Source organism: Channa argus, chromosome 14 (genome assembly GCF_033026475.1).
Source record: "Channa argus isolate prfri chromosome 14, Channa argus male v1.0, whole genome shotgun sequence".
Taxonomy (NCBI): domain Eukaryota; kingdom Metazoa; phylum Chordata; class Actinopteri; order Anabantiformes; family Channidae; genus Channa; species Channa argus.
The window spans coordinates 19,361,500-19,375,348 of NC_090210.1; the positions used below are offsets into that span (position 1 = coordinate 19,361,500).

The window sequence follows — 13,849 nt, forward strand, 5'->3', positions numbered from 1 at the left end:
AACACTGCATGTGGTCCCCTACAGCAACCCATATTATGAGAGGTCTGAGCATCATGCCGATCAGTACTTTGCGGTGAGGGGAATAGATTAAGGTGTGGCTTAACTTAGTCTCACATTTAGACTCAGTCACTTCTCATAAACCTCAGACATTCACTGTGATTTATGCCTTTCACAGAGTGACTGCCTGCTGAATGGTCACCAAAAGAACAATTACTAATTGAAATCTTCAGTAAGCCAAAATACCAAAAACACTAGCGGCTGCAGATCATGGTATTACTAAATAAAAACCACCTGCAGAATCAGTAGGGCAACTTTTATAACACTCTTCGATACAGTAACTGAGTCCGTTTTCTTTTTGCATTTGTTATATGACTGTAGCCTGTGCAAACAAACAAGACCTAAGCCGAAAATGTTTCAAAAAGCAGACATAGGATCTGGCTCTGATGGATTGTAGCTTTCCATCTCAGATGTGGCCGGCAATGGATCATTTTTATTATTACAGAAGGACTCACTAACCAATATTACCTTTCATGGACTGAACTCTGCGCCAAATCCATTCTCATCTCAAGGAAATTCAAGTCCCCTGGAGAAGGGCTGGTTTGTATTACAAGGAACAATATAGCAATTCAAACTGGAGGCTTTTTGGGAAACGGTCAAGACTCTCCAGGCAACGCACGGCACCAAAGCCATCAAAAGTGTGAAGCTATGAAGAGTTGACTGTAGATCTTACCCTGCATCGTTATGCTCGTGGGCTCTGCGAAGAGTGGGAGAAGCAGGAGATAGATGAGGTAGATGAAGGACAGGGCATTGTACCTGAAGAGGCAAGCTGCAGAAACAAAGACACAAACACAGGTTGAACAATTAGGCTACAAAACCACCTTTTAAATCATAACATTAACGAACACAGCACACTAAATCAAATGAATGTGCAGCTTTCTGAGGGATGAGCAATTACAACATGTTAAAGTAAATAAAATGCAAAAGCTGCCAGTGGCAACAAACTACTTAGTCACCAAGATTAACTAAACACAGATTTGGGAGAAACGTGGTAAATAAAATGTTTCTGGTGCAGAAAAGGTGCTTGTAGCAATTAAAAGCCCGAACATTCCTCAAACCACAATTAACACTTACAAACATCATTATTTGTTCATTATCTGGCCTGTATCACAAAAGGACCACGAGCTCACTTTAGTCATTCAGAGAACTGATGTTTGTTTTGAAGCAAAATAATCATGCGCCAGTCCTGAGGTGTTAAGAGCGAAAATTACCGGGCTGGGCTCCCTGAAGTCAGATCTGCAGCTCCATGCTGCTTAGGCTTCGTATCGGATTTCATTTTTTGATATTATGGACTACAGCGTTATTGAAGTGATTTTTAAAGGATTTAATTCTGCAAAAGACAGTTCCATCACGTGACACATAACCCCAAAATGTATGATCCCTCAAGAAAACAAGTATTAGATGCAAAACCACAGCCACAAGCATAACGAATAATTTCATTTGTCTGTGACAAAAATTAAGAATTTTAGGAAAAATCAGTCAAGTGAAATGCTGATGCTGATACAATTAAGAACTGGAACCAACCACTGTTTCCTCATTCTTGTTCAACTATTTAGATTAATTAACATGTCTTTCTTTCTTATGACACATAAATGAATTTGCCACTTTTCACTACTTTGTGTGATCAAACTAAATATCTCTGGGTTTTAGACTCTGTGGAGTTTATTTTCTACTGTTTCTACTGAACAAATGATTCATCATTCAACTTAAAAAACACTCTACAGATGAATCAATACCATAATTTTTAGCTACCTCTCTACCAAGTGTTGACATCAGATAAGCTTGAATTTAATGCACTGTTACAGCATTTAGGACGTGTCACTATGACAATAGGTTATGTAACTCCACACACTCAACATTTCCCAAACACTCCCCCTACACACACACAAACACACACACGCATGCGTACACTCTACACACCCTGTCACAGCATATAAAGAAATGCAGGTGAAAGTTAAAATGCTTAAGTGCAAGTGTGACTTCCAAAACCATGAATTGATATATTGATCCTTAACGCACCTAATTCCACAGAGTAAGACTGACCATCTGGTCTGATTGAGGCTTTTACCAGTTATATTGCTCACATCACCTGCTGAGTGAACATCAATTAATGAAATGAACTAAGTGACTGAAGCCTAACCCTAACCACTGATGCCAATGAGCAAAGCACATTTTAAGTGGTTTAACAAGATGAGTACTTCATACAGCTCTGAATTAATTTAAAATATTCTAATTCAGCTTTTAAAAAAAACAAAATTTGAGTGACAAATTTGAAAAGTGATAAGGTGCATAACACCTCACGTTTCTTTGAACAATTTTCGCTCAAGGGATAGTGCATCAAGGAGGGGGGGGGGGGTGCACAGTGACCACATATAAAACATATACGCACACAGTCTGAGATGCTGATTTTCTCTCTGCAGTTAAATCAACAAGCACAGAGTTTACAATCTGGTCAGCTGAATGAGTTACCGCCTTAGTCACAGAGATCAGCCCTTCTGTGCAACTACTGGAACTACTGAAAATGTAAACTTTACTACTGAAAATGGTCCTTTATTTATCCTTGCACACTCAATGGACCTATTCATTGACATGTGACTTGGCTCTGGCTTTTCCCCTTGCTAAAGCTCTACAGTAAGTAAACCTCCTGGTTTTCTCTGTGCTCAGATACAGACCATTGAAAACTACGCAATACTCAATACATGTTACGGGGGTCTATCAATTACAATGTCTTTGTGATTGAGTACACATGAATGCTTAATATGGCGGAGAGATCAACCACAAACTTTTTTTTTTCTTTCCAAGTGTTTTCAAAAAGTAGGTTAGAGTCTCCTGCATGAATAAGGAGGGAATGACTCACAATCTTTAATTTTTGGTCTCACTCAGCACCATTTCTGTTCCCACCCATTTCACTTTTTGTGGTAATAAATAAGCTCTAAACCTGCTTTAACCAGAGATGCAGTCTTGATGTTGCCCATATTATTAGTCTGCTTGAAAGTTACAAAAAAATTAAGTAGTCCCTAAGATTATATTGATATATAACTATATATCTATCTGCATGGCTCTGCTCCAGCTGCGAGCCTGCAGATACTTGACCGCAGTCTTCCTGACCATTTGCCTTCACTGTATGACTCACCATCTGAGGATTTTTACACAGGGAGTGAAAATAAACTGCTGTTGTTCTCAGACATCGCATTACAGCAAAAGTCCCCATTCATGGGTGAATCAGGCCATCTTTCCTAGTAAACGCTGTTATTACAGCTATACAAAGCCTCAACATAAAAGAAGCTAAGTCAAAAAGTCAGTTTGAGTTTGAGCCTGAAAACATAAATGTGGTGATGGGAGATAAGGTGGTGCAGTGCATGGCCAGGCCAAGCTCTGGGAGATATCGGAGGAATTTAAACCACTCTGAAGAAAATAATAGGGAGCATACCACATCAAGCCACTACCACAACAGTGCAGAGCTTGTTGTTTTCATCACAGCATGAAACTGAATTGTTTAAAGTCAGTACAGCTAATAGACATTATGTCCAGAGGTCACCCATGTTTATACAGTGGAAGCTAGAGGTTTCTGATTTTAATCTAACCGCAAACTTTCAGATGACATAATCATTTGGTCTAAGCCCTCTGTGAAAAAACAAAACAAACAAAAACATTGGTTTGGTACAACCATCAGTCCCATACCCAAAGATTTTAAGTTAGCCTAAATATCACAGAGCAATCTGTGACCACAGATGCAGATTGTTTTCTCGTTAATACTTTGATTTTGCTGACAAAACTTCAGAAAATTGTACAAAATTCTGGCTACCACAGCTCAAGGTGACATATTGAAATAGCTTGTTCCTCTACCAACATCCTAAATCTTCAAGATATTCAGGACAGCTTTTTGCTTAGCTGACAGGTTTTACTGTGGTTTTGATAGTTAGATGTTGTTTTTATATATGTACAGCCATAGACTCTACATTTTCAGAACAGGCTATTGGAGTATATTATTATCAGAACTGGTAACTAATTTCAGCATAATAAAAGCATTAACAGTATTTTTACACAAGTCCTCTATAATACTGCCAACTGTGGCTGGTTAGAGATATGTGATTCAACAGTAGCATCTATAGAACGATGTGGTAGCAGAAATTGATATTGTGTTATTAAATTAAAACTCAAAAACAGAAGCAAGCACCATGGTTGCACTGATGCTGCCAGCAGCTGAGCATCTGCAGTCTGCTGCCACTTCTCCTCGCTCTTTCTTACCATTTACTGTAAGCTTTTCTGTGCTCCGACCTGCACAACTCAACACAGCTGGCCTGCCACGTTCATGCCACGTTCGATATCAGATCAGATGTTTGGGAACGTGCACGCTCATATTCAGGTTCATGCTCCAAACTCTGCCAGTAAACACATAAACAGCAGCCTGTTTGATCAGCGAAACTGTAGCTGTGTGCGAGTGTGTGTGTGTGTGTGTGTGTGCTTGTGTGCGAGTGTGGGGTAGAGGGACTGTGTACACATGGGCCCAGCAGTTCTGTCCGTTTCAATAGAGGTGCTGTCAGATGGCCAACAGGAAACACAGACGATGTAACGTCAGCAGACAAGTCTTTCACTAGGACTGGGACTAGGACGAGAAAAGCAAAGATCTACAACATATATTATATCACTGAATATATACACTTAGGGTAATATAGGTTTGGAGTCAGATAACATCTGCCCTGCTGTTTATTTAGCACTAAGACCCCAAAAAAACAACCTTGTTTTAGTGTCCGGTTTTACTATAACACATGAGATCTCAGCCAAAATGAATTAAAAACGCGATTTAAAAAAAAAACAAAAAACAGAAATGGTGGTGGATCCATAATTTACATGAGATCTGATCCTGACAAAACAGAGGCAATAAAGAGAAGATAAGCTGCAGATACAGGTGATGCTGATGACAGAAATACCTTTGCTCATCCCTAACACCCACTGCTCCTTGACACGTTCCCTTCTTTCCACTTTACATTTCCTCCATCCTGTCAGTTATTGTGTACAGTTGCGGTGAATGACAAGTGCTCATTTGCACTTTGAAAAAAAAACCATAAAATATTAAAAAGGTATGTTTACGATAAAAGGGAAAGCAATTCTTCTCTCCCTCACAACCGCATTATTAATTCATACTGTTAAAACGACTTTCCACGAATTAATGGAGACAATGCACGGCTTGACAATTGCTTTTTGGAAATAAAAGGGGGGCGTTGGGCTGTCAGATGATGCATTAGGGTGGTACTTAGTTGGTCTTATCTATAGAAAGCATGCTGTTAGCTTTAAAAGTACCTCAGTGTAATAAGTCTTACACAGACACCACATTGGAACCTCAGTGGCCGTTAGACTAATCATTTTCTCTTGCGGCCAACCACAGAATTACATCTTAAAACACAAAGTAAACTGCATTTAATAGAGTCTGCATCCAAGATGGGATAGCACTTCAAGCGTCATCTCCACAAATCTACATTTAAGTGTTTCGTCTTCGGTGAAATATGTACTGAGCTGTAGAATTTACACTTTCCCAGTCTGCTAAAAGCTGCTAAAAGTCCTTTTTTAAGTCCAAATACGCTGCCAAGTTTGAGTATCAATCATCTCCTGCATCTGCAGAGCAAACGAGGGATTCAAGCAAAACTTTATCTAAGTGGAATATTTTTCTTAACAATGTTACAGAATATAAACAAAGCAGACAAAAAGTGAAAAAACATACAGCGGATTGAAAATCAGAGGTATAAAAAAAAACAAATGTGTGCTTCCAACACTGACTTAATATAAATGTTTATTAATAATATTAACATGACTGAATGCCTAGTGATTCATTTCTAAACCTCAGAAACCACAATGGAAGCCAAAGATACAGATAACCGAAACTGTGAAAGCGTAGTAATGTAGCATGGTAATGTGTACCTACAGTAGTGTCTAGAGTAGCGTAGTGTAATGTAGGTCTTGCACGTTTTTGCAATCTGTGCATCAAGTTTATTTTTTTAATTCAGAGTGAACTAAAACACTTTAAACAAGTCTGTGAATCTGTAAAAAGAAGTAAATACACTTCATATTAGTCTCATTTGTTAATCTCAGAAATACAAACTGACACAAAAACTCTGCAGTATGCTGTGGCAAGATTGTCTTTAATGTACACTAGACAATTACTGGATGCCCAGTAGTCAAATTTGCTTCATGTAAGAAATCCTGTAAAAAGGTGAGAGGTGAAGAACACTGCTGTAGCTCTGGTTTGTAATTTATGTACTATACACTGCTGGTGTATCACTGTGCAGCCTAGTTAGCAGCACAAACCACAGCAGCCAGCTGGGGATGAAATGTGACCTCCAGCATCCTGAGGTCAATCACAAATCATAATAAAAGTCCATGACATTTAGTATAAATTTGATTCCTGCTTTTATGATACTTCAGGTTGGTAGCACTGTGTGTAATTCTAAATTAATCACAGCCAATAGTAGGAAAACAATAAGAAGACATTTTTTATAAAAAAAATAAGAGCCACAAAGTCACATTTAGGTAAAAAATAAATTGTGATATTACAAGTGAATTAGACAAATGTAGCCGACGAGGGGAACCAAAACTGGCGCACAAATTTGGCCCGTTAAGATGCGTAAAGGGTGAAGATTAAAGAAAGAAGAAGGAAAAGCTCACCAGCTGCAAGACACAATGGCAGCAGTAACCTGAAGACCAGCCCGCACACCACCTGAGAGGCCATGGCTCTATGCAGCCCGTGTTGAACCCACGTACAAGTAGCCGAGTGCGGTCTCTCTAAGGTTTCTCTTGCATCCCAAACTCCTGCGCTCCGTCAAATCCCAGCTGGCATCACAGTGGTGCGCTCCTCCAAACGACCACATCAGTTCTCCCCGATGACACCTGGACTCCGGGGGTTATTCCACAGTGAGAGGCAGCGCATTTGTCAGGCACGCACCCGAGAAGTAACCTCACGATCATACTTCAGTTGCTCGGATGCATTGAAGTCATGTTGACCCCGCACAAAGTGAACAGCGGACTCAGGTGCGCAAACGGCCGCGCTGGAGAAAATGCCGGAGAACAGAACGAGAAAGTCCTTGTGAGCAATTAGCTCCTTTTTCCTACTTCAAAACCATCTAAATGACAAACATAACACATTTTAAAACGTCAAACTCCACTACTTCACTATGAGGTGTGACAGGACAACCGGGAAAGTCTGTCCTTCTCCTCGTCTCCCCTTGGTGAAATTGGACTTTCTGACTTCTGGTGTGGACTGTACCCACCAACAGGAGGCTGCAGGGCAAGAATGTGATTGACACTTCATCCAGCCAATCAGAAGCAATCCGGCATGACCGGTCCAGCCCTCCCAGATAATTAGAAGTAAGAGGTGGGACACGGAGATGGATACAAATACCACAAGTACTAAAAATTAACGTGGAACTAAACCAATTCTTTGTTTTTGTTCAGGCAAAAAAAAATGTTTGAATTGTAATCCATAGGTCATGTACTGTAAACGAGGACGAACGCCTCCAGGAAGATTTGATACATTTCGAGAGAATTCCACTCATTACGTCCCCTCAGGTCTGCTGTCCAGCTGTTCATTAGAGAGAAACAGCGACGCCTAACGGTTTGAAACCAGCCTGCACACAGCAGCACATCCTCTCAGAATTTTTTTTAAATTGTATTTCTGTTCCTGGAAGCAAGGAAATTTACCAAAACGTTCTGGAAATAATTACGAGCATTGTGGCAAAAACATCTTCTCTGATTACATTTAATCCAATTGTCTGCTGAGTAAACAGTATCGTAACTCCAACCTTAGCCCCAAGTGTGCCCAGACTTAAATTCCCCCTTGAAATGTCGGGGACATGTATGTGGATTTGCATCATGGTTCGTCCGTTGTTGAATGTTATAAAGTCCTGAGGTTAAATTCTTGAGACCCTGCTCAGCTGCAAATGATACTGTCTGAGCTGACTGCAAAGGACAGCAGTCACAAACACAAATGTCTAAATAAATCTGTTTGTAGCTGTTCAGCAGTGGAAAGCAGCAACATTTACTACATTTAAGCACTGTACTTAAGTGTCTTTTTGAGGTACTTGTCCTAGAAGTTAGAGAATCGAGCTAGTGTCTTGGCTGTTTCCAATCTCCTGGACTGAGACCCTAATAAGGAAACTTTACACTTTTTAACGCTACTGCATTTATTTGACAATTTTAATCATTAGTCAGTACCAGAGTCAGATTCTTTAGTAAGTAATCATGTTCTGCATTATAAGTACGTTTTGGCTCTAAGGCTGTGATCATAATACTTATGTAGAAGACTGAATAGTTGCCCCTAATTGTTTTATAGTTAAACTTGATTTTTCTTTGCAATTATTTTTCACTTTAAAAATTTTCATTGCAGTTTAAACACATGTGAAATACGTTCACAATAAAAATGCTTTTGCTTTTGAAACCTTTTCTGCTTGGTGAAATCAGTTTCATGAACTTGCACTTTATTTTCTCAGTTTCTCAGTGGTAATTCTGTTTGTGGTGGAAGAGTGTTTATAGGCGTATATGCACTTTTATTTGGGCACTTGTCAGATTCTCAACTAAAAGAATGTATATTCTTTAGTAAACACAATGGGCCTAACAGCAAAGGCTGAATAGATACAGGAAACTAATATTTTACATGCCGGGAAGTTACACAATAACTGAGACAGAGCTGTTTGTTTTTAGGTGTTCAGCTGGAGATCTGTTGATTGTGTAGAAACAATTCTGCTTGTTCCCCAACATTCCCAGCACAGCTCTTACCATCCAGCTTCTGATCGACTGAACACACCTGATCCAGGTAATCTGCAGTGGGTATAGTGCGGGGAAAACAAGCAAAGCTGCAGCTCTTAAGGACTGAAGTCCCTGGTGTGTCAAAGACATCATGTTCGTACTCATCTCTCCAATCAGTGACTCCACGTGCCCTGCAGATAGAGCATCATCCTGTAAGATTCAGCTCTCATCAAGAGAGAAATATTTCATCGCAAGATAAAGTCATTTTGATCTTTTTTTTCTTGCTGAGAAAAAAAGGGTGGGCCCCTGATCCACATTTTAATATATGTTTCAATATATTCATCATTCATCAATACTTCAGTGGTTATCACTACTGAAGTGTTTTAAAAAGTTAAATACCGCAGCTTTAAGAAATGTTAAAATAGTGAAAGCTCATCATTAGTCTAACATAGCGGGCAACTTTCCTGATTAATTGTGGCTTTTGGGACATAATGTTATCTTCCCACTTACAAAAGGATCTAATTTGGGACTAAATGTATGCTTGCTCAAGTCCTGATAGCTGTAATTAATAAAGTAGTAATCCAGACATTTCGTGAGAATGTGCACTAAAACCATAAACTAAAAATAGCACTGAATAAATACTTTACAATGTTTAATGTTTCGTGTTATTTCCTGGACATTAAAAAAACTCCATTGAAGATAACTATTTATTACTTTTATTACATTCAGAATGAAGCTGAGGAGCGCTGACCTCATGTTTACTTGTTTTTAACCGAAGCATTAAGACATGAATCAAACTCAATCAGTCAATCACACTTTAATGTTTAACGACTATATTGACAAGTAAATTATCCATTCTGTTGTTTCCTCTGAGGTGCATTAGGCAAGAAGGAAGGAAGGTATGATGAGAGCTGCCAGGACTGAGCCAACTGACCCTCCAGGTTGAGAAACCGGGGCACTTAAAGCTGCAAAGGTCCTGCTTGTGTTGTGGTGAATCATCGTTTGGCTCAATCACCAAAATGGATTCTGTTTATAAAAGTAAGAAAAACAACTGTTGAAGGAAAAGCTGACTATGACAGATCGACATTCTCCCTGCCAACCTCTGCCCTGCAGCTTCACTTTTTCCTGGAAGTCCGGACGGGTTGTTGTTTAGAAGCAGTCAGTACGGGGCCCTTGAACTGCAGCCAACAATGATCGTCCACCGACCTCAGAACATGTCAGACTTGTTTTTGCAGTTTGACGTCTAGATCTGCTGATGTAAACCCCTAGATGGATGTGAACCTTGAGTAACATTTGTCTTTGATCCATTATTCATTCGATTCTTGGGGAGTTATTGATAAATTCTCGGCCAAATGGATGCAACAGTTTTACACAGTTCTCAGTGGAGGTTTACGTTAACGTCGGATTCACCTGCCTCATATTAACCTCATGACTGATAAATCGACAAGAATTAGGGGTTTAACATTTAAACTTTGCTCTGAGATCTGGAATTGGGACTGGGGGCAAAAAAAAAGTCATATACCCACACGGTACGACAAATGGCAGCACAAATACTGTTTAGTGCAATTCGTGGTTTTACTGCCACACCCCGTTTCCCTGTTTAGTGTGGGAAAACATGCCTGCAAGCATCGATGGATTACTGAACTGGGCTACTGGGTACAGGTCAGGGTCAGAGCTTCTGAGGACACTGTTATTTGTGTTGCGTTTTATAAAACTTGAGACTATCCTAACAAACAAAAACATCCAAAACTATAAACAGAATGACCAAATATTAAAATTAGCAATGATTCGGACCAAATTTATAGGGTCTGTCTGTTTCCCGCAATGCCTACAAGAAACCCTGATTGCACTTTAATGCCTTTACAGTGCAGGATTTCTGACTCAAAGAGATGCTGCACATTAAACAGGTTTATTCCAAAATGTAAAGAGTTTTCAATCTGTCACAAGAATATATATTAGAAGCAGCTGTGGCTCTTATAATTAGTAAAGTAGTGAATAACAAACTTCAATTGCCTTAACTGTAGCAGCCTGTCCAGAATCATCTATGGGGATTAATAAAAAATATGAGTTTATTTTTAAGTAATGGTTCTAATACCAACAAAGCAGATGAGAGATCACTATTTGCAGAATGTCCCAATAAACTGCAGCAGAAAACAACAAATCAATACAAGTCGGTGAAAATCACATTGAGACCAAAGTTCAACCAATCAAGAATGTGAGGGTGGAAGAGTGGAAGACACTGCCTATAGGCTTATCTGCTGTAGTGGATGTGATTGTGCTCATACAGTACAGGTGCGTGTGTGGGCAGTGCAGGGTGGGCCCCACAAGAAAGGAGGGAAAATAGAACAATGGAATAGAAGGAATTGAGTTAAGTGGCAGAGAGAAGGCCACGTATGGACATGAGTAAACCAGGAAATAATGACCAAGAAAAACAGGGCATCTAACATACAATGTAGATACAGTATGTCTTCTTTTTCCTTCTCCAAACGAGGTCTTTTCAGTTCAATCTGTCAGAAAGAACTTTGTAAAAGTAGAAAATAGTGTAATCAAATCATGTTGATTGTGTCTCTGAAGGCCAACGCCACAGAAACTCTGCCAGCCTTAAACATGTCTTTGGAATTTTTCTGACGAGCCGACTCTGTGGGACTTGGGTTCAGTGTCTTCCCTAAGGACACTTTGACATCTAGCCGAGAGCAGGGACCGAACCACCGACCCTGTGGTCGACTGCCTAACCAACTGAGCTACAGCTGCCCCAGTGATGGAGCTGGATGTAATGTTAAGGGATCTCATAGGAAATTGGAATGAATCCTGAATGTATGTACCAACTTTCGTGGCGATCGCTCACTCAGAAAGACCTAATGGCTGACATTTTTGGTTTTCAGGGTTAGAGGTCATATGTAGGAATGACGTGGAAAATTTGGAGCAGAGCAACGTAGGAGGAATTTTACTGGAAATATATGACCTACTGCTGCGCTATGAAAAGTCATGGATTCATCAACGTGAATCAGAGGCTGTATTTGTGTTAGGTGTAGAGATCTTTCAGTCTGAAAGACCGACTTTGACAGCTAGAGCTGATAGGATGTATTAATGGAGAGATTCACATTTTGTTGTAAAATAAATGTAAAGGTTTTTCTTGCTGTAATCATTCCTGCTAATCATGCCGACCACGACTTGATCTTTTCCTAAAGTGCTTGCAAGTGATCTTTGTTAAAACGCGTTTAAAAGTTATGGTGCAGTTTATTAATTAAGAACTCGGTTTAAGAACTCTTGGAAGACATCCACTTAATTTGATTCTTTTGGAAGGTTGACGCCTCATGCTGTCTTTAAATAAATGTTTTACTTTAGACATTTTGCACGGAGCGAACTGTGGACTCTGCCCACAATCATTTACATTACACAAATTTTGCTCTTCGGAACTTAAAAGATTTGTTTTAATGGGAGAAGAGAAACCTGAGTTTTTGTTTTCAGACAGATTATAAAAAATGTGAACCCATCCGTTCAATGTTTCAAATGATTCTCTCATTCGTTCAGTCACAAAGAACCATCGTCATCCATGAGTTTTTAAATGGACGCAGATAAAAGTAATTTGATTGCAAAGACTAAGTCAGCTCTTCAGTTTGGGTTCATGTGAGAAGTGATTTTATTAATGCGAACTGCAGCAGGATAAAGGCCTTCCTTAACTGGCATCTGTTTAGTGGTGTATTATTCAAACATCAGCAGGCAGGAAGATGCTCGTGTTAATGCACATATGCAGGATGTCGTCCTCATCACAAAGAACTGATCTGTCGTATTACCCCTGGGCTGTTTGTAACATTACATTAGATCCTAAAAGATTTACAGCACTTAGACTGAAGTCCTGCCTCATGCTGTGGAGCCATACATTATTGAGGAGTGTTTGAGCTCCTGAAGTGGTCCCAAAGCAGGGGAGAGTTTGGCTTTTAACACACCAGCGATGGCCTAATAGGTCTAAGGTCATCGAGACTTCATTCCTCTGTGGCTGCAGCAGACAATAGTCTCTGTGTGTCCACACACAATGGATGTCTCAGGAGGAACAGGCGGCGTCTGCCCTCAACGAAAACAGAGAATAGGAGACTTGACGAGGAGGAACATTGAGTCTGTCTGTGATTACAATGCGGTGGAGTTTTAGTTAATAAGATTCAGCAGAGCTTTTCAGTCCAGAGCAGTACAGTAGCTGTTTACCCTGATATTATCTTACATTTTCCTCTAGTGCCTGAGGTTTGTTTGCTACATGTTTCAGTAACTTCAAATCCAAAGTAATAATAATTAGTTGAGGTTGGTGACTGCTGCTGGGAACACTCAACCTTTCCGTCCCTGCTGTCACATACATCACAATTATGTGGTGTTGTCAGTTGTGATTCACCTTTTAGCCGACTTCGTGACAAAGAGCTGATTATATTTTCATTGTGGCAACTTCGCTTGTGCCTCTGCAACTGTGTTCAGCAGTTTGCTTTTCATAAAAGCAAGCGATTCTAATGGCATGAAGTGTAAAAAATATCATTAAACATCTACAATTTTGGCAGTGATAAGATATTTTTAGACATTTGTTTCCTGAAGGCAAGTTGGTAGAGGCCTCAATAACCAATTCAAAGTAGAATTGTTTAATATTTGCTGTCACATGGGTCCAACTTGAGTTTGGGCTCAGCAATAAGCATTTACAGCTAGTTCAAAGCCCTTTTTTCGACCGTTTACACTGACATCACCATATGAACATCCTTTCCTCTTACTGCAGAATATCTTTTACATGAGCTGCCTGTCACAAGGACATAGACCACAAACTGAAGACAGATGACGCAACAAACAACAACTGGTGAGTGATTTATCTGGTGCTCCTGTCGAGGGTTCATTAGATGCCTAATGCACGTCTAATCTGATTCTAGTTTTAATCATTAAAAGCACAAACAATAGTGCTTCCCCCTCACAAAAACAGACGTTGATAAAAGTTGAGCCTCATCCTGTATTATAACCTTGTTAAGAGCTGCATATTATCCATGATAACACAACCAATCATCAGCCACTGCATTAGGTGTAATGTGAT

At 39.7% G+C, this 13,849-nt stretch overlaps 1 protein-coding gene across 7 annotated transcripts in view; it reads right to left on the minus strand.

Moving 5' to 3' along the window:
• The window catches only part of LOC137098786 (piezo-type mechanosensitive ion channel component 2), an 80,957-nt gene extending 73,648 nt beyond the window's left edge, over positions 1-7,309 (minus strand). For all 7 annotated transcript variants that reach the window (XM_067475386.1, XM_067475382.1, XM_067475383.1 and 4 more), the window contains exons 1-2: positions 6,718-7,309; positions 731-826 (exon numbers count right to left, since the gene is read on the minus strand). In XM_067475386.1, the coding sequence (XP_067331487.1) occupies positions 731-826; positions 6,718-6,781 (160 nt within the window). In that variant the 5' untranslated portion in view covers positions 6,782-7,309. The remainder of the gene's footprint in view (positions 1-730; positions 827-6,717) is intronic.
• Positions 7,310-13,849: the final 6,540 nt, after the last annotated feature.